The 26,374-nt window shown below is 53.3% G+C and overlaps 1 protein-coding gene across 1 annotated transcript in view; it reads right to left on the reverse strand.

Annotated features, from left to right (window-relative positions):
* Positions 1–26,374, reverse strand: part of FLNB (filamin B) — an 86,533-nt gene that overhangs the window by 32,294 nt on the left and 27,865 nt on the right. Inside the window, exons 17-28 of the mRNA XM_004702534.2 lie at positions 26,108–26,277; positions 20,455–20,572; positions 15,845–16,107; positions 13,698–14,295; positions 12,476–12,649; positions 11,308–11,470; positions 10,293–10,453; positions 5,712–5,879; positions 4,528–4,620; positions 3,637–3,760; positions 1,695–1,851; positions 484–673 (exon numbers count right to left, since the gene is read on the reverse strand). Coding sequence (XP_004702591.2) covers positions 484–673; positions 1,695–1,851; positions 3,637–3,760; positions 4,528–4,620; positions 5,712–5,879; positions 10,293–10,453; positions 11,308–11,470; positions 12,476–12,649; positions 13,698–14,295; positions 15,845–16,107; positions 20,455–20,572; positions 26,108–26,277 — 2,379 coding nt within the window. The remainder of the gene's footprint in view (positions 1–483; positions 674–1,694; positions 1,852–3,636; positions 3,761–4,527; positions 4,621–5,711; positions 5,880–10,292; positions 10,454–11,307; positions 11,471–12,475; positions 12,650–13,697; positions 14,296–15,844; positions 16,108–20,454; positions 20,573–26,107; positions 26,278–26,374) is intronic.

Genomic DNA, 26,374 nt, shown 5'->3' on the forward strand with positions numbered 1-26,374 from the left:
TGTGCACTCAAAGAGCCACCTGCTAGAGGTGACAGAGATTGGGGTGCTCCTCGTCAGAGACCTCGGAGTAATCCCCGAGGGCTGAGGGCGAGCCTGTGTTTGTTCAGGTGTTTCTCTCGGAGCCGCCTTACAGCAGAGATGCGCTGCTTTGCACCAGACTCGCCACCCCAGTCTGAGGGCTCGGCAACTGGACCCACTTCAAAAATGGTATTATTGATAACTAGCACGTGCCAGGGACTGTGCGAAGCAATTTTCCTGCCTGACCTCACTCAATCTTTGCAATAACCCCGTGGAACGCTCTGATCTTTAAAGAGTTTCATGAATCAAAATCGCCCCCCCAAAAAAAACCTTCAATATAAACCTGACTGAAGCTCAGGGGGATTGGAAAATTCACCCTGGTCTTAGGGCAGCTAAGTGGCAGCGCCAGGCAAGCCCGTGGCTTTCTGACTCCAAGGCCCCACCCCCGACCCTGATGGCACTCACCAGTGGCCAGGCACTTGCTGGCATCGCCTGTCTGCGTGGCCCGGATGCGGTACGGAGAGAGCGGGATGTCGTCCCCGCCGTAGGTGACCCCGATGGAATAGCGCCCGGTCTTGTCGGGGATGTAGGTGACGGCATACGTGCCATCTTTGTTGTCCTGGACAACGGCTCGCTTGGGTTTCCCCTCTTGGTCCTGTGGGTCACAGAAAAACACTCCTTCGTGGCATCAGCAAGATGAAGCAGCTTTTCGGGGAAAAGTCGGTGCTCAGTCATTAACCCCTCTAGTGGGAGGGGTGGGGCTTGGTACAATCTTAAGGAGGGGGCAGGTCAGAGAGCCCTTTAACACTGTGACGGTCACCCAAGTTTAAGCCTTGTTCCCGGCCAAGTAAATAGGGATTCTGCACCAAACCCGGGGACATCGCGGGAGATGAGTGCAGCAGAGGCTCTGGCCGGCAAGCCACCGCACCTGCTCTCTGTCCTCTTCAGTAACAGGCCCCACCTCAACTCGCAAATTCAACAGGAATGCAAGGCTTGAGTTCCTAGCCACTAAGTGTGGCTGTGTGACTTTTGACCAACTTTTGTCAAATGAGATGCAAAAGGAAGTCTTATTTTACGAGGGCCTCAGAGAGGGCTGCTTGAAGGCAGGGATACAGTTGGGAAGGTCCCTTGACTCTCCGTTTCCTCCTCCTCCTCCTGGCCTGCCAAGCATATAAGATGGCTGGAACCTTGGCAGCTTTTTTTGTTCCAAGAGGAAAACTTAAGGATAGATACCACGTTATGACCAATAAATCCCGAGTTGGAACCTGTTTCCATCATGAGCCTAGAAGCTACCCAGGTGGCTTAGCCAGGTGGCTTAGAGAAGGCTTCTTTCATGAGCTAAAGTACGATAATTCCAGGTGTGTAAGCCATTCTTATTTGAGCGTTTATGACAGTATGTGCAAAATTTACTGCTAACTGACCCAATGGAAAATTCACACCTCTCAAAATAAAACCACAGAAAGATATGCTACAAAGCAAAATTCAGAAGATTCCCCCGAACCATCCCCTCAGGTGAATGTGTTTATTCTTCTCTGGGTACCGACACTTTGATGGGAACATCTAGTCAACATTTCCATCCAGTCAGGAACAGATGGTTCAAACCCATGTTCTTAGCCCTGGCTTGGAAATGATGTCCTATCACGGAAGTCTGACTCCAGAAAGCAACGCAGCGTTACCGCGATCTGCACAGCAAGCAGGCCTTCCCCGGCGTTTCTGGCATCGATGGCGAACTCCACGGGCAGACTGGCAGGCACACCATAAGAACTGAGGCCGGGCCCGCTGGCCGTCACTTTGCTGGCATCATATGTGGGAAGGACCTTGACCTTAAAGGGACTGACACACACACATCCTGGTCAGGACACACATCAGCCGACCGAGCTTGCAGGGGAACAGCTACAACCAATGGTAAGTTTAGTTTCAGAGCCTCGAGTCCAGCAGACATCTACAGTTACGAGACGGTAACTGGAAGACTGGTTTTACCCTGAGTGTGTTCTAGGCCAGTGGTTCTCAACTTTCCTAATGCCATGACCCTTTCAGACAGCTCCTCATGTTGTGGTGACCCCCCAACCATAAAGCTACTTTTATTGCTACTTTGTCATTGTAATTTTGCGGCTGTGATGAAACGGGCCACCCTGTGAAAGGGTCGTTAGAACCCCCACAGGGGTTGTGACCCACAGGTTGAGAACTGCTGTTGTAGGGCATGCAATTTGGGAAAGAAGAGCTCCCAAATTTGCTCAGAAAACATGGGGTTCAATGCATTTGACACACTTGTTTTGCTACTTTATCTTATCCTCTTATTTTCTACTCTGTTGATAAATTGTACCGTTTTACATAGCTAGAGATGTATGCCAGGAAGCTTTGGTGGCATGGTGATTATACGTTGGGCTGCCAACTACAGGGTCAGCAGTTTGAAACCACCAGCTGCTGTGCAGGAGAAAGATGGGGATTTCTACTCCCGTAACTTGTCCTATAGGGGCACTAAGAGTTGGAAATGACTCGATGTCAGTTAGTCTGGAAAGTTTTGGAAAGCTGTATGTAAGGAAAGGAGCCCTGTTGGCATCGTGGTTATGAGTTGGGCTGCCAACCATAACATTAGCAGTTCAAATCCACCAGTCGTTCCTTGGAAGAAGATGGGACAGTTCAACTGCATCCAATAGAATCAACTGTATGAACCCAGAGGGGCAGTTCTACTGTATCCCATAGAATGAAAATTAATGGCAGTGAGTAAGGAGACACTCGATGAGCTGCTAACTGCAAGGTCAGCCGTTCAAACCCATCAGCCAGGCTTTGGGAGAAAGATGAGGCCGCCTGCTCTCAAAGATTTACAACCTCAGAAAACCTACATAGTGTGTAGGGTCACTATGAGTTAAACTCATGGAGTGGGTTTTTGGTTTATCTTTTTTTTTTTTTAAGAGCTATCTGTATACTTCTATATAAAATAGGAGTATAAGTGAAAATTTTATCTTAAGGAGGGTGATAAAAAACATTTAGAGGCTAAAAAAAACAAAAAAAAAAACATTTAGAGGCTGTTCCAAGAGAGGGCAAGCATAATCAACGCTCCTCGTATCAATCAGAATGAGGAACTAGGTTTATACCCAACACAGGCAGGGGTGGTTGCTGTCAACCAGACCCTCAAGTAAAGAGTAAAACTTGTGGGAAACTGCAGGCGCTGCCTTAAAGAGTTAGATGTAGAGACACCATCTGGGCCAGCAATCCCACCCCCGAGGATCCATCCTAGAGAGGGAAGTAGAAATCTTTGCCCTGGTGAGAAAGCTACTTGTAGGGCTACCAAAAGTCTTTAGCAAATTAACACCCTCCTTATTTCTTCAAAGATACCCAACTCCTTCATTTCAGGTTGCCTTTCAATTAAAGATGGGTGAAGGAACGGGGAGGCGGAGGGGAATTTGGGGTGGTGGTGGAGGAGCCACAAGAGCAAGGGCCACCAACACCCAGGCTACTGTGTGGTAAGACCCATGGTGAGTACACAGGTTCTCGGTGATGATAAATGGATGGGTGGGTGGATGGATGGATGGACTGACGAATGGGCAGGTCACCAGAGTAGTTCTGGGCCTCCCTTGAGCCTGGTGTGGACACTCTCCTCAGGTGTCAGGCCCTCACCTGCGTGGGATTTCTTCATCAGCATACTTGACAGAGATCATGTAAGGTCCTTCCTGGGATGGGGTGTAGGTCACTGTATGTGTGCCGTCGCCATTGTCCATCACAGTCACTGGTTCCACCAGGCCTGAGGACAGAGACAGGAGGTCTGAGAAGTGACCAGGCCTTCCCTTCTCCCTGGGCCCAATTAGAACGGAGCTTATTCTGAGAGCTATCGGTTTCCACGGAAGAGCAACAAAGATAAGCGGCCCCGGATCACAGGTCTAAGGAATCACACGAGCTAGGATCCCCAATTCATGGTTGCAGAAACGACCCCAAGACGCACGTACGCCGGATGTTGGCTGAAGTACACTGGGTCTGCCCTAGAGCGTAATTACGGAGACTGTCTGTGCTTGCTTCTGCACGAGTGCAGTGAAGGTGGGCGGGCAGACAGGGCACATCTTTGCAAGCTGGTTAGGCATGCTGGAGATTTGGCAGTTTTATGCTAGAGCTGAGAAAGGGCCAAAGCATCCAGAACTCTACAGAGCAAAATTAACCAAGGTCTGGCCTGTCTTTTGAACAAAGATCACGATGGGCCAGCAGGCTGGGTGCAGGTGCAGAAGAGGATGGGCAGGGGTGGGGTGGGGTGAGTGACCTCAATGTGACAACACCTGTGGGGGCTGGTTAGAGACTGTGTCAAGGCATCACCAAGGCATGCATTGGGTTGTTAGAGCCCAGATCCAGTTCTGCACGGGAGAGTCCGGGCGGGCCACCTGCAGGCAGGCGCATCAGAGCATGGCACCCTCATTACGCAAAGCGGAGGAGGCAGGCAGCGCAAGCCGATTGTGGAGGGGAGGCCAGCGGGAGGCGAGCGGGTTACATCAGTGAGCGATCAGCCAATAGGAAAATGCAAACCTGTCTCCGTAAAGTCACCCTTCGGGTCACCTTGAAAGAACTCGGAAATGGTTTTCAAGGGGCTGCTCCTGGACTGGGAATCCGTCTCATCAGCTAAAATTAGAAGGTTGTTACTTGAGGGTCGGTCCTCCAGGAGAAAGGCTGGGCTTCAGAAAAGATGGACTAGGAGAGTGTCACTATTCTCTCTCTCTCTCTCTCTCTCTCTTGGAGCTTGGTGGTGGTGTCATGGTTGAATCAGACTCCAGCCCTATGACCTCACTTCCCACAAACCACGTCTGCCCCAGCTTCAAAAGGCATGACCTCCTGCTGAACCCTATTAAGGAGAAGGTTCCTCTTCAAAGGAGGAAGCCCCCACTTTCGACTGCCTCCTGTAGGAGGCTAGGAAAAATCTAGATTATTGAAGAAATCAGGAGCGCGGCACATGTGAAATGTGGTCATTTGCTTTTCAGGCTTTGTCCCCTGGGTGGCTTGCTAACCTTACCAAACCCTAACTCCAGGCTGGCAACTGGGGCAAGTCCAATCACCATTCTCCCCAGAGAGCTGGGATAATGACAGGGCTGCCTGCCCCGGGGGTCCAGTACCTGCCATTTCCAAAGATCCCGGGTCTGTTCCACGTGAGCACCTGGGCAGCCCAGAGAGAGCCAGTAGCTCTGAGCCCATCACCCACCCAGAGCCAGACCAGCCCAGCCACTCCAACACACAGTGAGACAGTGAGAGCAGTGTCAGAGGAGCCAGGCCATACCCCACTTGCTTCACCTAGCCACTTAGAACATAAATACAAAAAGAAATGTGGGGCTGTATTATTGGACGAGGTAGCACTTGGTTGCTAATCAAAAGGTCGGCAGTTCAAATCACACGAGTGGCTCTGCAGGAGCAGTGACCTGGCGATTGATCTGCTCTGTAGAGAAGATGGCCTGGGAAACCTATGGCCTATGGGAGCCTCTCCTGGGCCACATCAGGTCGGTAAGAGTCGGAATCCACGTGGGGACACACAGTGACCATATTATCACATGGGGAAAAGCACAGGCCATGGGAGGGACAGCAGGCCCGCCTGCCTTCATGCAGGAACGTGTACTGTTTAGCTAAAAGAGTGAACCGTCAAGTCATTTAAGAAAGTCAAGGTCACCACCAAAGTGCTCACCTGGGCCAGGAAGACGGCCGTGGGAAACAGGACACATACTCACCTCGTGGGCCCATCACCCGCACTTCCAGCGGGGCCAGGCCGGCTTTGCTGGTGTCCACCGTGAAGGACTGCTGGATGTGGGCTCGGACACCGGAGCCCATCCCGGGATCGGCAATCTTGACCTTGCTGGGGTCCACGACGTCCTTCACAGGCACTCTGAAGGGGCTGCCTGGAAAAGAGGTCACAGGACTTTGAGCACAGCCCACCAACAGCCCAGCGCCTGCCTCATGCGTGCCCAGAAGCACGCCCTCGCTGCAGCCCGAGGTCTAGACTGCAAGCGTCCCTCCAAGCACCCCAGGCTTGGAACGGAAAGCAGCAGGCGGGCCGTTATGAGAGAGGACATCCGTGTACTGTGGGTCCAAGGTGTGGACGGAACATTAAGGAGGCACCGACCTGGTCTTGGGAACCAGAGACAGCATCCCAGTAAGCTGAGACATGCGAGTGGGCAGGTTTTACCCAGGAAGCAGCTGGAATGGTGTTTTAAACAGAGAGCTCAGCAGGTGCAGAGGCCTGGAGGTGGGGGAGAAGGCAGGCAGTGGAAGGGATTGAGAGAGGAAGCTGGGGTGGGGGCAGGGAGTAGAAAGGACTGGAGAGAGGGCCCACTCCCACAAATGGAATCCTCTTTCTAGTGGAGCAGGCACCGCTGAGCACACAAGGCCGTTTAGGTTCCCTGGCCATCAGGAGGCGCTCTGCTCAGCCCCTCAGCAGGGCTGACTCTACGGGGGACCATAGGGGTGGCTGGCCCTTTGAGGGTGCTGCTTTTAGGACCGATGACATGTGGTGAATGTAGGGCGATCTGTGTTTGCGAGAGAAGCAGTAATGGAGCCAGAGAGACTGACGAGATTTCCTCCAGGAGAGGCACATGAAGCTGCTCCCAGAGACAAGCATCCTAGTGTCCCAGCATCATGCCTTGACCACCACCATGCAGCCGACTGTCCCTCATGAAGTGTGGCAAAGTTAAGGTGGACCAGGAAGAAAGGCCTGGCGATCCACTCCCCCAAATCAGCCAATGATGCTTCTATGGCCTCTTGGAGGGGCAACAAGTGCTAGTCGAATAACATAGTTCACAAACACAACTTCTCACAGCCTGCTTTGGTGAGTAGTGTCTGGGATCTTCACAGCTGATGAGCAGCTGCTCTAAGGTGTGGTCATCGGTCCATCTCTGTCTGGCGCGAAGAAGAGCGACGGAAATGGAAAGCCGCACAAGAGCAATTTGTCCTAGGCACTAGTGGATTGCACAAACATCAGTCTCCATCCCTGAGACCAGCAGGACTAGATGGTGCTCGACTGCACTACCAACAGCTCTGGAAAGGATCGCATTGGAAGCTCCTGGATAGAGTGGGAGAAACATGTGGACCAAGACTCAAAGCCATAAGGGATCAGACCTACTGGGTGAACAGACTATGGCCCTAACCCTTTAGGTCTAGAACCGAACTCCCCCCCCACCCCCACCCCCGTGGTAGGGTAATCAACAATTCAGAGCAAGGGGTAGCATTTACCCAAGGGCAATGTCCAGAGGGTTGGGGAAGGAGCAGAGGAGACACAGGGAGGAAATGAGTACGTGGCGATACACGGGGGATCCCAACCGACAAACGGACAGAAAACGTGTATGAACTGTTCAATATAAACCTGGTGACCAGCTCTGTAAACCTCTGCCTAATGGCCCCATCTATAATCAATGAGGAGGACAGGGCGGGGTGTTGCCATGAGTTGGTGGCCAACACAAGGCAGCTATGAGCAACTGCCATGAACGCTGAAGTGTCTCTGCTCCCTGTCACAGGAAGTTTCCACTCTGGGCTGGGGTGTCACAGAACCAAGGCTACACAAAGGCAGCCGAACCCTGACTTTCTAACAAGAGTTGGGTTTCAGTGGGTCAAGGGCATCTAACCTTGGCAACGGCAAGTACACGCAGGCCCTTTCTGTGGGTTAGTAAGACAAAAGGGAATTCTATCTACAGAGTGACACTGCGGATTCCAATGTACGCAGGTGACAACAGACAACCTCTGAGCCCACATACAAGTCAGAATCCCCATCGAGGGTGCCCATCTTAACACATGGGCAGCTAAGAACCAACAAGCAGAGGTAAACGGATTTAGGTCTATGATGGTGAATTCAGAGCATTATCTGCCACTTGCCCCACTCCATGCCCTCGCAGACAGTATTAATCGATCACAGCAGCCCTTCTTCCTGATGTGCTCTGAGTCCGAGGCCATCCAGTGTTCTAGGCAGTCCTACCAACAGACTACAGTTACCCTACCATAGGAAGCCAATATGCCATCCTTGTTAAAGCAGAACGCTTTGTGTAAAGTAACACCAGGTTTATGCCGGGTCAGGAGAAACTAGGCTAATATGAAATCACCCAGAATCCCCAAGGAAGCAAACCAGAAGCTGTCGGGTTACTAAATGCTCCACAGAACCACCTCCCAAGTAAGGCTACCAACTAATATTTTATTAAATACAACAGCCTGGGAAAGTTCTGGGGTCAGGAAGGGCTGGCAGTCTTGTTGGAGAGAGAACGGATTCTGAAGCCCAGAGGAGCTCTCCACAGCTGGTGGGAAAGCCCCCAAGGAGGTCTCTCTCTCTCTCTCTCTCTCTCTCTCTCTGTGCGTGAAGACAGCCATTTGCCTCAAGTTCATGGGTCAGCCAAAAGGGCTCAAGTCCTCAAGCCCTTCTGTAAGGGGAATTCCTAAGCTGGGAGCACCCAGCTGACTTTTCCCGTCAAAACAGCTCTGTGGTTTCAACAACCCGAAGACACTTGTCTCCGATACCTTCTGCCTGGTCCGAGCAGCTGTATCTTCTCTTCTAAGAACAGCCTTTCAACCTAACCTCGGTGTCCCACTCCCTCTCCACCCAAGGGCTGCAGGGCTGCAACATTGAAACAGGATGTCACTGGGCACCCCTCAGTGCTGGTAACCCACGTCTTAATCCCACACGCACCACAGCGAGCTTTCCCACAGGACACCGTGCACCTGCCTTGTCCACTGATGAATTCGCCTTAGTGGGGCTCTGCCCTAGTCACTGAGCTGCTGCTAGCCACTAGGTCAGCAGTTCAAAGACACCAGCTAGCTGCTCCTTAGGAGAAAGACTTGGCTGTGTGTTCCCATAAAGATTTACAGCCTTGGAAACCCTACAAAAGGTCGTCGTGAGTCAGAATCGCTTCATTGGCAATGGGTGTTTGAGTGCTTATAGAACAAACGTTAATGTATCTTGAATGAGCTACAAGGACAAATTTGAGGGGAATCGCAAAACAAGCAAACAAACAAAAAACCACACTGCCGTTGAGTGGATGCCGTCTCATAGCAACCCTGGAAGAGAGGATAGAACTACCCCTGTGGGTTTCCGAGACTGTAACTCTATGGGAAGAGAAAGCACCTGACTTTCTCCCCTGAAGCAGCTGGTGGTTTCGAACTGCTGACCCTGAGGATTGCAGCACAACACGGAACTGCTGTGGTGGCACCAGGGCTCCCTTGAGAGGAAATAGGTTGTTTTAAATCAGCATCTGAGTAGAACTCATTTGATTTCAATGTCAGTGCTTTCCGATGAGTGTGAAGGAAGAATGGGAGAGGGCACACGCAGATGCACATTTGCACTTGTTAAAAGGAGAAGAGTGTGCAGAACCAGCACAGTGGGTGGTCAGTGGGCAACTCAGGTCATCCAGATCCCCAGCTGCTTCCCCTCTCAGCCTCGCCCCAGTTTACGGCCTCCAAGCATAACACTGACCCATCACAACCTCTTCCTGCCCCGCCGTTTCGGAAGGTCTGCCGCTGTCCTGCCACACCTGAGACACGGTGTCAGTGACGTACAACAGTCCTGGGGTCCTCGGCTTGTGTTTGCACAGAACCCCACCCTCACCGGCCCTCTCAGCAGAGTTTCTGCCCCTGGAGGCTGACATTGGGGGGCCCTTCACTACTCTAGTCACACTGTTTTTCACTGTCAGAATCCTTGACAGCCAGGACTCTCGATCAGGCCAGGCTTTTTCCCCTCCAGGGACACCTGGGAATGGCTGGAGACATTGAATTGTCCAGACTGGGAGTGAGGTGCTCCTGGAACTGATGCATAGAGACCAGGGACATACGCACACTGCACAGGGCCGTCGCCAAACAAATAATCTTCCAACCCCAATGCCAATGGTGCTGAAGGAGACCATCTCTACTTTATAGGATGCACACACTCTGCTGTGCGATGGAAGAAAAGTGTAAAAACAAGCATCCAACTTCATGGGTCTCTATCCGCTACCAGGGTTGCCAAGAGAAGAAAGAAAACCCCACCAACAGGAAGCAAAGTCTACCTCCCTGTTGGATGAGAACGGAGCACAAACCAAAGCAAAATTGTCTGTCTTAGAAGGACCCAGCTTTCCCGGAAATCAAGAACTAGGTCCTTTAGTGAATGCCACACATCCGTTTCTAGTCGAAACGCCAACCGATCACTTTTTTGCCATGTTACAAAATAAAGTGCCAACTCTATTTTATGCTTCAGATGTTATTGGTCCCACTGGGATTGGAAGACTCTTGGCAAAGAGTCCCTGGGGGAGACCAGCAAACTCAAATCTACTCTCCTGCAGTAAATAGCAAGTATAGCTTACCAGGGATGTGGGCTCCTCCGTATGTGATATTAACGTCGTAATCGCCCGCAGCAAAGGGGATGTACTCCGCACTGCAGCTGCCGTCTTTGTTGTCCCTGCAGTTTATCTTCGACTCTGACGGTCCCTCCACAGTTATGCCAAGCCCACCAATGCCTGCTCCTCTGCAGAGCGTGGGAGAGGAAGCCAAGGGAAGTGGGACTCAGGCTAGTTCATACGACTCACTTAACACCCCTGTATAAGGCACCCCGTCGAGCCAACCCAACTCAAGGACTGTGACCCTGCCCCTCTGACCTCTCTCTCCCTGTTGCTGCTGTGTGCTGGTGAGTCTGATTCTAACTCACGGTGACCTTATACGACAGGGCTGGCTGCTCCGTAAGGTTTTCCTAGGCTGTTAACTTGAACCAAAAGGTCAAGTTCAAACCCACTCCCACCCTGTGAGTCAAGGATGTGGCTTCTGTTAAGATTTATGGCTTGGGAAACCCCAGTTCTGCTGTCGAATGGGGCCATTATGAGTCAGAACCGACCTGAGGGCAGCAGCATCTTCCCTGGGACAGATCAGCTGAGGGCCAAGAGGGTGAAGTTCAATATAAATAAAGAGAGCTTTGGCCTCCCCTTTCCATCATTTATCCTTCATTTGTTTCTCTATCTGAGTGCCTTGGTCAGGAACTTCAAGTACAATGCAGGCATGTGTCTTGTGACCAGTTTTCACAGGCATGTGTATAATGTCTCACTGAAGTACCAGACTGGCAACGTTAACTCTGCCTTGCCAAGTGAAGGAGCCTCCAACCAGTACTGGTTTACGAAATAGCTTTATGACTACCATCAACATCGTTTCGTACCTTTACGCCATTCCTGGTCATTCCCTGTAACATCTATCTCTTCACAAAAGAGGCGTCGATATCATGGAGGCGGGTGGGGGGGATAACCCCTTTCCCAAAGTTTGGGACCTAAGCGCTTGTGTAGAATACACCCATAATAAAACATCTTGAACACACAGACCCCAGGGCTGGCTCACCTGGTGACCACAGTGAAGACGTTGGGCTTGTGGGTAAAGGCCTCTTTCAATCCAGGTCCTCGGGCTTCAACCCGGGATGGCTGGCAGCCCTCGGTTACAGCCACTTTGAAGGGACTGTTTGGGATGGGCACATCGTCGTACGTCACCTCCACGATGTGCAGGCCTGTTTACAACAACAGACAACATTTACAACAACAGACAACATTTACAACAACAGACAACACACTGTTTTCATGTGTGTCACCTATAGGTGGAAACGACACTCTACTCCGGGGAACGAGCTTACATGCAGGTCTGAGTATGTACGCTATGTTACCCGAATGAGCAGGCTGAAAGGCAGTAATGAGAGTATTCTCAGATTAAATATAAATATCAACGCCCTATGCTCTGTTCACGTGGTAGTCACCCAGCCCTCCCTGTTGGCAGGGGGCTCCCCAAAGCAAATGCCACTCACTCTGTATTCAGGTCAGCCCATCTCAAACACAGTATCCTGACTTCACCCAGCCATTAACCAAGAGACAGAGGGGACGCCCCGAAACAGAAGAGGACCCAAATCCACGAAACACTGAGAATGCCTCCATTGAAAATGCATGGGAAACGGGGCGTGTGAGGCTCTAAGGCAGTGGTTCTCAACCTTCCTAATGCTGAGACCCTTTTATACAGTTCCTCATGCTGTGGGGACCCCCCAACCATAACATTATTCTCGTTACTACTTCCCAACTGTCATTTTGCTACTGTGATGAATCGGGTGACCCCTGTGAGAGGGTCGTTCGACCTGCAAAGGGGTCTCGACCCACAGGTTGAGAACCACTGCTCTAAGGGCTTTTGCTTTATGCTCCTGTTTTATCCAAATGTCTTGTTGCAATTCTTAATATTCAGGAATGAAGTTAATACATTATAGGGTGGCAGCGCATCCCCCCCATGCCCTGCTCAGTCAGTCTGAGGCTCTGTACACCCCGGCCATCAGCCATGCACTAGCGTCAGGCAGCCAGGCCCGGAGCAGCAGGGCCCCTGCGGGAGAGGAAAGCATCTGCATCGCCTGTCTCCCACAACGAGCCTCCGCTGAGTCAGGCTGCGTGGACAGGGCAGGTGTTGGCGCCAGCCATCGGGAGAAAACCCGCCAAGCTCAATCAGAACGGGCACCAGGTCCCAGGAGAGGGCGGCTCACCTTTCTCAAAGGGCGTGTACTCCACCTGGTAGGTCCCGTCAGCATTGTCTGTGACGAAGCACTCGGTGGCAGCCCCTGAGGGGTTGGCAATGTGGGCCTTGATGTGGTCCCCTCCGACCTGGGTCAGGGTCCGCGAGTCCACTGTGAAGTCGGTGGTGGCTTCTCGAAACACATCTGCAGAGCAGACAGACAGACAGACGAGGAGGTCATCAACACCGCAGACCCAGGAGCAACCTCAGGGCCAAGGCTCTTGGCACTTCAGAACCAATCTCAGTGGCCTGGAGTCAATGCTGACTCATAGCAACCCTGTGGGTTTCCGAGATTGCAACTGCCCAGTGGAGTGGAAAGCCCAGCCTTTCTCCTGTGGAGCTGCTGGTGGTTTCGAACTGCCGACCATGCAGTGGCAGCCCAACATGTAACCATGACACCACCAGGGCTCCTGTTGGCACTTTTGAACACCGAGTCCACTGGCACCGAGCCCATCCTGACTCAGAGCAATCCTATACAGGAGTTGGGGAGCAGCCAGCCTTCATCTTCCTCTCCTGTAGTGGTTGGTGGGCTTGAACCACTGAAGTAGGCCAATGCTCCATCCACACCAGGGGTCCTCAACCATTCTGCATAATCCCAGCAAAGGCAGACAGCTGATTTGTCTGGCTCTCAACATCAGAACTGTTACCCCAGCCTTTCTCAAACCTGACCCCAATGCCTACAAAGCCCCTTCCAGGGTTTTCTGGATCAGGAGACCCCCACACCCTCCCTCACCCTTCTGGGGACCAGGTTGGGGCTAGGGCAGGTTAGAGAGTGGATGGACATCTGCTCCGTGGCACTTGTGGGCTTAGCCAGCACAGTGTTTTCGACTTTTGTCAAGTAGTGGACGCTCAGCCAGCACTGCTTTCCACATCTGAATACACTGCCTTTCCATGTACCAGTCAGGGTCTTTGGCTTCTCCTGAAAAAGCGGGTGCCCATGGCTGGACCCCTTCCCCTTGCAGGAACAGAAGTGGGAGTCAGGCAGCTGCTCAGCATCTGGAAATGTACCGGGCTCACCCTTAGGCTCTGGTCTCCCCATGCCCCCTGACACAGGGGTCTCCCTGGGAGCACGTCCCTACATCCCGCTGGGCCCTATCGGCCCCTGAGTTTGCAGCCCTGTTCAGGGGGTGGGGCGGGCGGTAGGGAGGGTTTCTATCAGCCCTTAGACCTCTCTCTCTCTTTAAGAGGCTCACCTTTCCCTTCTATCCCTGGCCCAAAGACCTTGACCCTGCTGGTGTCGATGGCAGGCTCGACCTTGACCCGGGCAGGGAAGCGCGGGACGGGCTCCCCGCCGTACTTCATGGTCAGCGTGTACATGCCGGCGGTCAGGGGCACGTAGGTCACTGCGTAGGTGCCGTCTTTGTTGTTCTGAATACTGACTTCTGCTCTCGCTCCCGCGTCCGAGACGGCCTCCAGGCCCAGGGCCCCAGGCCCTGCTTCCGAACAGTCGACGCTAAGCAGCCCGGCTTCACCCACTTTTCCAGGCTCCAGACCCGGGCCGGACACCACCACCTTGGAGGGGTCGAAGGGCATCTCGATGTCGGCTTTGAAGGGAGAGCCAGGAATGTGAACGTCTTCGAAGAGGATGTTGACAAAGTACTCCCCGGGCTTGGTGGGCAGGTAGGAGACCGAGCAGGTCCCGTCGCCGTTGTCGGAGCACTCGATCTTGGCCTCGCACGGGCCCTCCACCGTGAGGCCCAAACCACCCGTGCCGGCTCCTTTGGTGTCGATGGTGAACTCGGCAGGCTTGCCCACAAGGCCGCCTTGGAGGCCAGGCCCATGGGCCTTCACCTAAGCGGAGAGAGGGCAAAGGTCAGCGTCTCCCTGGCCCGAACACGGACACTCAGGCAGCGCTGCTTCCCACATCTGCAATCCTGCACTTCACGGTGAGCGCGGGGTCCTCCCCCAGGGTCGAACTCACGTCTGGCTGCCGCTCTCTCACACAGCCACACTGTATACACATTGCAGCAAAGGGCTGTGGGACACGCTGGGTGTGAGCTCAATCACATGGCTTCCTGCTGAAGAGTTGAGAGGCCCTTAGAGGGCAGGCACCTCCATAACCCTTTCTCCTGCTGCTCCTGGCTATTGGCTGGAGACCCCAGGTGAGCTACCTGGCTATGCGCTCTCAGAAAGGCCTTCGCCGCCCTCACTGCTGCTTTGCTGGCTGTATCTCGCTCAGCAACTTCTATGCAACAACCACAAGAAGACGCAAAAGCCGTTTTTAACGCAAGGGCCGTGATGAGGGCCCCCGCTCACCCTCTGAGTGCACCCTTCACAGGTTGGCTTTGGATCAAGTACTGTAATTACTCAGACAGATGAGGGACTGTTACTCGGGGCTGGGAGGGTAAGAAGAGGGGCAGGGGCCCCTCCCACCTACTCAGGGGACCGTGTTCTTACCCTACAAGCTGAATTACAGAATAAAGAACTGCTGCCGGCCCCTGGGGGCTGACGGTGGTCATCACAACCTGGCTTTTAAAGACAGGAGCAGAGAGACACAGTGCTCTATGAGGCAAACCAGAAAGTACTGCCAACAAACCAGAGGTATTTTTAAAAGGCGAAGCTTTTGTTTCTCGGCATATCCATCGAGGTCAGGACACTTCTGGGGCTGGGGCTTCTGTCTTTCTGAACCTTTCCCAGTGGAATCTGATGTCCTCTGATTTACACCATGCCAACGTGGCAAATTTGACACTCACATCGGGATCCTTTGATATAAAAAGCAGTCTGAAGAGGCAAGATCGGGGCTGGGAGGGAATGGGGCAAGGCTTCCCAATTCCCAGCATCGCAGAGGACAGCCCTGGCTACACTGGATAAAAAAAGTTCTCTGTGGAATTTCCTGGCCATTTTCTCACCTACACAGTCTTCCATCCCCCTAAACATCTCCCTAATAAGCCTCTGGGATGTGTCCCATGTTCTCAGAAAATCTCTCAAGATTCCTCCTGTGGAGCTCCAGGTAACAGCTGCCATTGCCCTCCAAGCCGATCTCTCTGCCTGGAATTGACCTGGCCCAGCAGAGCCGCGAGAAGGCCCTGTGCTGGTCGGACCTCGTTTAGAAGGCACCTTCAAGAGACTACGACAAGTGTGTTCCTGAGAGAACTCACCTGCCGTCACCCTCGGAGCGCAGACATGTATAAGCACGCTTGACCTGGAATGAGCCTGTGTGTCTATGTGCTGGAACCCTGTGGCTGTGCCTTCTGATGTGAGAGAATGAGAAGCCATGCCACGGACACACACACACACACACACACACACTCACACACACTCACACATACACACACACACTCTCACACACACACGCGCGCACACACACACACACACTGAGTTGCCAGCTCTTGGGTCTGACCTTGCTGGGGTCTGGCGGCAGGGAGGCGTCCACTGTGTAAGGGCTCCCGGGCACGGGGTGTCCATCGTAGGTCACGTCGACGGCATAGAGCCCCTCCTCCCGAGGGATGAACTTGGCTGTGCTGCTCTCCCGGCCGGCCACAGGCGCCACCAGGCATGGCACGACCTTCCGAGAGGGACTAAGGATGGTCACGTCCAGTTTCCCCTGGCCTCCAGCTCCCTTGGTGTCAACGGCGAACTCCTGGTCCTTCCCAACTTCCACTCCTGTGAAAGAGGAGCAAGCCTAAGTGAGCGGCTGACCCTTTCCTGAGCAGGAGGGAACATGCAGGGCAGGGACACAGTGGCTCCTAGGGAAGAGACAGCTATGTTGGTCTCAACGGCCAGTACTGTCCTTCTCCAGTGGCCAGTCCAGTGGAAGGCCAGCTAGGCGAGGGACACTTGTGGTGAGATGGACGGACACAATGGCCTGAGATGGATGCAGAGAGCTCAGGGATGGCTTGGGACCCAGCGGCGTCAGGCTGTAGTGCACACAAGGCCGCCACGAGGGAGTGCAGACCCAACAGCAGCCAACAAGTCCCGCGGGCGAGGGCGGAGCGGAGGCTAAGCAACAGGACGAGCTCGGACAGCGGGCCCCTCAGCCTCACTAGCACCCAGAGCGAGGCTGTCATTCATGACGGTGATGAGAACAGCTGGCATAGTCACCGACGGTTTTTACACCCAGACATCTTCCCTTCACTGTCATCACCCCCCTGTGGGGTAATGGCTATTAACCACTGACTGAAACAGGGAAACTGAGGCTCAAGGGGCTTACAGAGCTTGTCCAGGGCTGCCTGTCCACCAAGCAGCCATGCTGGGAACGCAACCTACATTCACCTAACCTCCCAGGCGACTTTGCTGACCGCCAGATGACAGCCTGACACGGTCCTCTCGGGGGTTGATTTTGCATCCAAACAGCCCGTAAACCCTGTTTGGTTTACTTTTTCCTTCTGGGCAGCAAATTCAGTCCTGTCACTCCCCACAGAGAAGGTGACAGTGGGAGAGCTAGCAAACCCGGGGCACTGAAGTCTGCTGAGAGCTAGCTCACTGGGCCACAAGGACTTTGGCAGATCCCTGCAAAGAGGCACCACAGGAGAGGTCATTCGGCTTGATTACAGCGGTTGGCTTGTTTGGAAGCGCAGCAAGGTAGGCATGAAGCCCCGCAGCCCAAAGGGCAAGAGGCTGTCCCTGATGGGCATGTGCTTTTCCTGCTCTGGTGCTGAAACCCAAGCGTCTTAGAGAAAGGAATGATAAGGTAAGAGGGCTGGAGAGAGCGAGAGAGCGAGAGCGAGAGCGAGAGAGAGAGAGAGAGAGAGAGAGAGGTCACACACTCAGCGCTGGTGGCCCTCCAGGGGGGCAGCCTCACTGGAAGGTATCCCCCTGGCCCTGTGTGCCCCTGAGACCCTGAGGTGCATGGCCTCTGAGCGGTCAGCAGCAGGGATCAATGTGGGAAGCACACACTGAAATGATGGGACAGCCAGGCAACTACAGCACACAGTGCAACTGCCCACTGCTCCCACATGCCTTCTTGCTGTGAGATGCTGCTGAGTGGACTCTGAGGAAGTCCCCATTTTCACGGAGGAGAACTGTCCCGAGGGATTTTCAGGGCTGTAATCTACACACGGGGGTTCAGACAAGAGAATCCTACACCATTCGACCAACAGAGTCTCTACATGTTGTCGACTGGCCCCAAACCGGGCTGTCAGGTCAGTTCCAACTCATACTAAGCCCACGTGTGTCAGCGTACGATTGGGCACCATGAGGTTTTCTGAGGCTGAGTCTGTGGATGATCACCAGTCCTTTCTTCCAAGGTGCCTTGGGTGGGCTCACCCTCTCCGTTAGCAGCTGAGCAGGTTAACCGTTTACACCACCTAGGGACTCCATCTATAAGTATACAGGTTGTCTCCAGGTTGCAAACTACATGTGTTCCTCGGTGGGTCTTTAAGGAGCATTTGTAGATAAGCAGGAGCAGGTACAAGGAGCCCTGATAGCGTAGCAGGTCACCCATTGGGCTGTTGCACCCCCACCTGCTCTGCGGGGAAAGATGAGTCTTTCTACTCCCATAAAAAGATACAGCCTCGGAAACCCACAGGGGCAGTTCTACTTTGTCCTATAGCAGCGGTTCTCAACCTGTGGGTCAAGACCCCTTTGGGAGGGTCAAAGGACCCTTTCACAGGGGTCGCCCGATTCATAACAGTAGCAAACTTACAGTGATGAAGTAGCAACGAAAACAATTTTATGGTTGTGGGGTCACCACCCCATGAGGAACTGTGTTAAAGGGTCGCAGCATGAGGAAGGTTGAGAACCACTGTCCTATAGGGTCCCTAGGAGTCGGAATTGACGTGATGACGTTGAGTGCGCCTTGGGTTTGAGGAACAAGAGCAGCAGCTCTTATTGGGCTGGACTTTAGTGCAAGCGCAGGCCTTGCAAGTGAAGCCCTCTCAGCAACTGAAAAGCTGCACCAGCATCAAGGGTAGGAGACTGTGAGGAAGAGTTTGTTGTGAGTAGCACTAAAGGGCAAGTAGGCATTGAGTATATGTGACCCTGTGGACACACACAGAAAATAGGCCTGGAGAATAGAAACGGCATGGCTGCCTCTGGTTAACCCTTGGGAGAGAGGAGAGGGGCAGCGTGAAGCATGCTCCAGTGCATGTGCTGAAATATAAGCAGACAGGATAATGCTGAGGTGGAAAGTGGGCGTGTGTTACTTGTCTCCCACAAAGAGAACTGACTGTAAGACTAAGGGCTGAACTCCCTCCTGAAGCTGGGGGCTAAGTCATGTGGATGTTCAGATTATACGATTCTCTCTACTTTTATAAGTTTAGAATTCGCCATCATTTAAAAAGAGTGGAAAGTGAGGTTAAAAATGAATGCGGTATCTTTGAATAACAAGATACTGAGTAATAGTCTATATGCAAAACCAGCACTCGACATGGAGAGTTCAGGGGTGAAATGGGAAAGAGCTGTAACCCAGCATAGCGTACTGTACCGTCAAAGAGAAGCATTGCTCATGCAGGAGATACAGTTCTGTACAAGGAGATACACCGGCCAATGAAAATGTTGGTATCATTCATCAATTGCCTTCATAGTCTATATTATTTATCGCCTCCTGTTGCTTTGTAGTAATTCGCATTCAAGTGTAGAGCAACAGGAATTGACGCCTTTGGATTACAGCTATGTATTTTCACACATGGGTGAAGATGTACGGAACAAATCTGCTTCCCGTTCAACAAAGCCTATGCATTCTGGTTCGACCCATCGGCGGACCAGCCCCCTAGCACCACGGGCTCTTCCTGCCCTCTCTGGTTCCCACTCGCCCGCCCTTCTCTCCTGCCCTTTCCTGCTATCTGAGCTCTGCTTCTCTGCTGGGTTGGAATTTGTTAATAGTTCATCCTGTTGGGCCTCCAGTAGTTTTACAAGCACTTATCTCATTAATTACGGTTTTATTTATTTTATTTTTAATTAAATAATCATTTTATTAGGGGCTCGTATAACTCATCACAATGCGTACATACATCATTTGTGTCCAGCATATTAGTACATATGTTGACTTCATCATTCTCACAACACCCGCTTTCCACTTGAGCCCTTGGTGTGAGCTCATTTTCCCCCCTCTCTCCCAGGCCCCCCACTCCCCCTGAACCCTTGATAATTTAGAAATTATTATTATTTTATCATATCTTACCCCATCTAACGTCTCCCTCACCCACTTCTCTGCTGTCCATCCCCCAGGGAGGAGGCCATATGTAGACCTTGTCATCTGTTCCCCCTTTCTCCCTCACCTTCCCTCCACCCTCCCGCTATCACCACTCTCTCCACTGGTCCTGGGGGGTTCGTCAGTCCTGGGTTCACTGTATTTCCAGTTCCTATCTGTGCCAGTGTACATCCTCCGGTCCAGCCAGATATGTAAGGCAGAATTGGGATCATGGTGGGGAGGGGGGAGCATTTAAGAACTAGAGGAGCAAATCAAAGCGCAGTGTAGTAACGATGAAATATGAAATTTTCCTCTACTTTTTGGTTTTTACACTCAAAAAAAGGAAAGGGAAAAGAAAATCCAGAAACGAGCCTGTATTAATAAGAAACCTAATCTGCTAAGGAAATAGTAGGCTGGGTGGGTGCACTCTGGTCTCTGGGCACCAAGGTGCTGGCTTTTATGCCACTGTCAACCTTCATGTAAACAACTTGGCCCAGGACAGTGCCCACAGCGGAACAGAGCTCACCAGAGAGCAATAGGCCCCAATTTCTCTTTGTAATAACATCTTCCCGCTCGCAAAGCCGGCAGTCTGACGACTCGCCGGAGATCCTGATTGATGGGCTCGTGTTGCAATATCCCTTCATAGGGTTTACTGGCCACCCCCAGCCCCATTTTACACGAGAGGAAACTGAGGGTGGTGAGGTTAAGTGGCAGGTAGTGCCACTAAGCGATTCCACAGCAAGGCCCAAGTCTGGCTGCACAGTGCTCCAGACAGAATGGGCTGCCCTGCAAAGCTCGCCTTCTGAAGGCAATCTAACCGACCGACCGGCCAGTTTGGGAGTCTTCCACTACCTGCATCTCCCCTCCATCCCCGCACTTACTGTTTTCCAGCCCATGAATTTTTATCTTGCTCAGATCCAGCGGAGCAGCAATGCCCACGGTGAAAGGGCTCTTAGGGATGGGGTCCCCGCCGTACGTCACCAGAACCTGCATGCTGCCCTGGAAGAAGAAGGAGAGTGGAATCACCTGCGGCCAGGAGCACACTTGCCTGCCATGGGCAGTTGCCCTGAGCAAATCTTTCATTCTTCCCCAGAGACCCAGGGCTTCTTAACACCAGTGCATTTAGAAAGCACCCATGATGTCCAAGTGTTTGGCCAGGGCGAGAATGACAGAGAGCGTGGGGAGGAGCCACCAGCAAATCGGTCACTGTCAAGTCAACATCCACTCGTGGCAGTCAGCTTGTTCCAAGTGTCAAACTGGAACTGTTTCCTGCAAGAGCCTCTCACTTGCTGGGGAAGTCAATCACCAGGCCTTTCTTCCACGTTGCCCTCCGGTGGACTTGAACCTCTAGCCTCCTGGTTGGCAGTCTAGTGCATTCACTGTGTACACCGCCCAGGACTCCTGACAAAATGGGCTCAGCGCATATCAGAACAACTCCAAGAAACGTGTACTACGTGTCAAGCACTGCCCTGGCTGCCTGTATGTGCTTCTCAAATCAGTCAGAAGAGGTAGCTCCATTGTTGACACATGTTCGAGGACACAGAACTACACTTCGGGGAGGTGGTCACTTGCCCTTAATCACAGACCTGCTAAATGCAAGTGCTGGGTACGACACCCATGGCGCCCAACCTTGTGCTCCCAGCCGCTCCGCTTAACAATCTCCTCACCCACATACACACACAGCCCGCCACGGGGGTGGGGGGGTGGGGGGGTGGGGGTGGGTGGAGGATGAAGAGGGCGGTGGCACTTCCGTGAACAGAATTGGCTTTTCCACACCCACGAGACTGCAAAAGCGATTTGCAAGTTGACCTAAAACCATCTCTCTGGGTACCTGAAATGGCAAACATCGATCTCCGTGTCAGGAAAAGGAAAAATGCAAGTGTGGAGTGGGGGTGGGGGTGGGGGGCGTGCGGTAGGCCTCCCCACGGCTGGCAGCAGCCCCTTGCAGGGCCATGTGTGCCGCTGTTGTTCAGCCTGGCCTGTGCTGGCCCCGCTCCAGGCTGGCTTCCTCTCTCCACGCCCCGCTGACTCCCCCCTGCAAACTCAGCTCCATGAAAGCCCATGGCTGTCTCAGTCCATGAAGATCCCCCTCGCTTCAAACTCTGAGGCATACATTACGAGGATGTGGAAGGGAAGGGGGAAATGGGTGAGGGAGAAACGATCAGGACCCTACTCTCGCCCCCAGGAACCCAGTGGGCTTGCTGGAATCCGGCCCCTGCTGAAAAAAAGTGGTGGCTGGCCAAATGTTAAAAGGCATTGGGGATTTTTCTTTTGGGGGGAGGGGGTGTCTCCGTATATTTTCTCACCTAGAAAGGGAGGGGGCCGCTAAGCTGTGGAGGAGGGTGGTTCTAACAATGGAGGAGGGAGGATAGGCTTCCCAGGATTTATTATAAACCGACGCTCCCTGCATGCAGATGTAACGTTGCCTGTTTCCTGAAGGGCCAACGTCTCTCTCACAGGAGAGGTCTCTGCTGGGGAATCCTTGCAGGTGGGGACTTACTGCAGCCATGCGGCAGGTCTGTAGAGGCTTCCTAACTCTCCAGGGCGCTCCTCCTGCAGAAATCTCCCACCCTTGAATCAGGCTAAGGGAGTTGGGGGTTCCTTCTCCAGTTAAGCCTACCGTCCCCATAAAGGCTAGTGTTCTCATTCAGCCCCCCCCTACCCCCCCACTGCCAAGTCAGTTCCGCTTCATTCGATGCTATCAGGCAATGCAGAACTGCCCCCACAGGGTTTCCATGGCTACAGGTCTTTACAGAAGCTGACCGCCTCGTCTTTCCCCTTGGGGAGCGGCTGGTGGGGTCAAACCGGCAACCTTTCAAGTTAGCTAGTGAGCAGTACTTAACCACCCTGCCACCAAGGCTCCTTTGTTCTCACTTCTAGTCATGGGGGGAAAATATTGAAGCCACTCTCCTTTAAATACACCTAAATAAGTAACATCACTACACCTAAAAAAACACCACTCTACCTGCCTGGAAAGGAAGGGGAACGAAAGACTCCGGTGCGGCCCCCACCCCGGGCCCCCACCCCGAGGCATTAGCTAAGATACCAGACACTATTCTCTGAGGGCTGTGGAGTGCGGGTGTCTGAGCTGTGGTCACTGTGGGGTTCAGGGACACAGCCCTGGCTGCCGGATCACTTGAGTCTCCCTCCCACATGCTCCCGAGACTTTAATCTGCAAACCACATGCTCGTGAGACAGCACTCAGCAGCTCAGGGAAGATGGGCCAAGAGAGAGCCCTTCCCTCCAGACTCCACTGCGGCAGCGTCGCAGCAGCAGCATCTCCTGGGGAATCCGCCCCTAACCAAAAGATTGGCGGTACAAGCCCAGTCGCGGAAGAAAGGTCTCTCTCTGATTCTTAAAAAAGAACCAGCCGGTGAAAGCCCCCTGGCTCCGACACACTCTGGCTGGCAGTAACTGCTGGAGGTCGCTGGCTGCTGTCCTGCAAGGCTCTAGCATGTCACCAGGTTTCCTATTGGGAGCATGGGGGGACTCCTGACCCAGCAGGTCACCAGCTTCCCACACCTCCCTGGTAGGGGAGCTCCCGGGGAGAATGTCACTCATCGGAGGCCACGACCACCAAAGGCAGAGCCCGAGAGCAAAGTGGCTTGACACACTCCTCCCCCCATGGAGTCCTGCCTCCGCTTGACCTTTGGAGGGTCCCCAAGCCTCGGCCCAGCAAGATCCCTCCTCCGAGACACACAGCACTCTGCTCACTTGCACAGGGACAAGTCAAGAGCCCCCTCTACTCCGGGCATGAGAGCACCTACCAGCTGCCACTCAGGCACCCGGCAGGCGTCAGGGACCCCCAGGTGGGCAAACACCCCCACCACCACCACCACACAGAATCTGCATTCTGCTGAGACCCACTTGCCCATGCCTCCCCACACACAACAAGCAGCTGCATTTCTGGGGCATTTGAGCCTGTGAGTCCCTAAAACCCACCAAGAATGCTCCACCCCCTCCTAAGTGCGTGACACTCTGGGTGGCTGACCGGGCCTCCGAACCTCATCCAAGAGAACAGGTCCCAGAAAGGCATGCTTGTTTAATTAACCCAATCTGAAGCCTCAACTGCTCTTCAGAAAGAGTTCAAAGGCACCCTGGGGGTGTGCCGGCCTCCTCTTCCACCAGCGGTGGGTCCTGTGGTACAGGGCTCTTCCGGCTCCTTCACTCACTCAGCTACAAACCTAAACTCAACCTTCTAGGCCCCAGTGGGAGGGCTATATCCGCCATCAGAGCCCATCCTCGGGAACCCCCAATCCAAGTAGAGACCGCACCTGCCTACTTTGTCCCAGAGAAGCGCACAGAGCTGCCTGTCACTCACGTCATGAACCTAAGCCAAGCTCCACACAGCACCAAGAGCCAAAGCAATCTTGAGCTAGCCCAACCCTCACTGCACAGGTGACCCCTGACACCAAGAGTCCTTATGCTTATGACAGCAGCGTTCCGACACCGGGCCGGAGCGGCCATCGCGAGCACACCGACAGCCCTCAAGCCAGCTGCTATCCGCTAACTGGGTGCACGTGACCTCGGGGTGACTCTGAAGTGAGGAGCCTCCCACCGCAGCGTCCCTTCAAAGGTGGCAACGCAAGACCTGAAGCCGTCATGTGTACCTCCAGCGGCACCAGTGGCTGCTGGGGTCAGCCAGGAAAACGGTTCTGAAATCCTTGCTGAGGGTGCGGGTGGACATCTGATCCTACCCTGACGTCTATAACGTGCTTTCTAGGGAACCGGCCAAAATGCAAACAAGTTTAGAGGGTTTCCGCCTTGCTTAGGGGATACTGGGCTCCTGGTTGAGATGATGGGAAGCTGGGGGAGCAGAGAATGGGGACCGGTGGCCAACAGAGTCAGCATAACCAGTGAGAGGTCACTGAAATGTGTGTGTGAGGAATGTCGGGGCGGCAAACGTAACATTGTTTGTGCCCCAACAGGGGTGGGGAGCAGGCACCCGGACACAGAGTGAAGCCAACGTTGCAAAATAGGTTTCAGAAGCTTCTACGACCTTGTGATCCCAGCCAGTGTCCATGGCCCTGGATTTCTGGTATCTTAACCCAAGGAATGTGGAGGAATTGGCGTTTGCACAAAAATGTCTAGTTACACAACAAAGATAATAGCAAGCCGGTGCCTCCAGTGGTAGCCAGGCTCCCACCACAGCCCTCAGAACAGGAGGATGGGAATCACCACTCACCCCGGAGCTGCCCAATGAGGCAGGGCTATCCTAATGGAAAGCGTCTTCAATTCAGCATTACTAGGAATGAAAAAACGGCAGTCTAATTGAAAGAGGAATCCTTTCCCCATTACTAATAATGAAGCCCTCATTAAGAGATAAAGACAGAGGAAGAGGCCAGTCTGAAGATAAGAAGCCGCGTTCCTACTGTGGTAAACAACCATCTTTTCTCAGAAAACCCACTGCCAGCTCCCTGCTCAGAGCCTGGGCCCCAAGGTGTCTCCAACCCTCCCCAGTCTCTCCTCACTGTTCCCCCAAATGGTCCCCTTTCTTGTTGGCTCTTCACAGAGGGGATCCAGGCCAGAGTGACATCTCTCAAGTTATGTTTCTGCTGAAAGCCATCGCGTCCTCCCATGTGGACTCTCCCACACAGGGGCCTCTTCTCCTCGAGGAGCAAGAAACTGGCCAAGGCTGGTGGAGACTGTTCTGAGCACAGTGCATGCATCGTGAAGCCCAGCCTATTCTGCTAGGATTTCTGCTCCCTGGACCCAAGGAGTATAAACACGAAGGAAACAAAAATGTAAACTAATAAACTTGTACAGAGAAGTAGTACTTCGGCCGTGATTGCCAAAACTAGTCAGAGTAGAGCAGCCTGCTCGTGTCCCTGCACTTTGTGAGGGACAATCGTTGCTCTGGGCCTCGGGGACGGAAGGCTGAACTGGCTCTTTGAGAAAAGTTCCCGCCACCACACCTTGTAAAAAGGTAAACGAAGCTGAAGGGGCCAGCCAGGACAAAGCGCTCTTTCTCCAAAAGGAAGAAACAGAACGCTAAAGGTAGCTGGGAAGGGTCCAGGGGTAGGTGTGAGCGTGTGTTGGGGGGGTGGTGGTGGTGCCCTTGACAGTGTTTTGAGAGACAGGGTGAGTGTGAGAGAGACTGTGTGTGTGAGTGGTTAGTGTGTGTGAATGTATGTGTGAATGTATGTAAGTATGGGAAAGAGTATGTGTGACGTGTGAAATTATATATGCATGTGAATGATTGGCGTGTATGTGTATGTGGGAGAGGAAGAGAGACAGAGTTTGTGTGTGTGTATGTGTGAGAGAGAGAACATGTGTGTAGAAGTATGTCCTGAATTTCACGGATTTAGCATTTCTCCACTAACCGTCAAGTGGAAGCAGAGGACTAAGGCGGGGAGACTCGGTCCTGCTTGTTCTGTGGAAAACGCCTGAAGGCTTGTACCCTGCAGGTACTGATCTGACCAGTCCGGCCTGTAGGCAGCATTCCCAGAGGTTCAGGACAAGGCATGGGAGAGCACCTCTTACCCGGCCGGGCCCACGCGGGCCGGGCTGGGAGGTCCAGGCTCGGGGCCCTACCTGCTGGGTGGGCGTGTACTTCACGGTGTGGGAGTAGTCGTAATTGTCGATGATATCCAAGTCCTTCACCGCGTCGCCGGGAAGGGGGCTGCTGAACTGCACGTTGAGCGGGGCTTTCCCGGCCCCTTTGGTGTAGACCGTGAAGTGGGTTGGCTTTCCGTTTTCCACACCTGGAAGGGCAGACTGTGAAGTGAGGAGGCAGGCGGACCAGAGTGGTTCCACTTTTAAAACCAGTCTGGCGGGTGCTAGCACGCCAGCTCTGTCTGG

This window comes from Echinops telfairi, unplaced genomic scaffold (assembly GCF_000313985.2).
Source record: "Echinops telfairi isolate 266 unplaced genomic scaffold, ASM31398v2 ScPeMD7_31;HRSCAF=116, whole genome shotgun sequence".
In the NCBI taxonomy this organism is placed as follows: domain Eukaryota; kingdom Metazoa; phylum Chordata; class Mammalia; order Afrosoricida; family Tenrecidae; genus Echinops; species Echinops telfairi.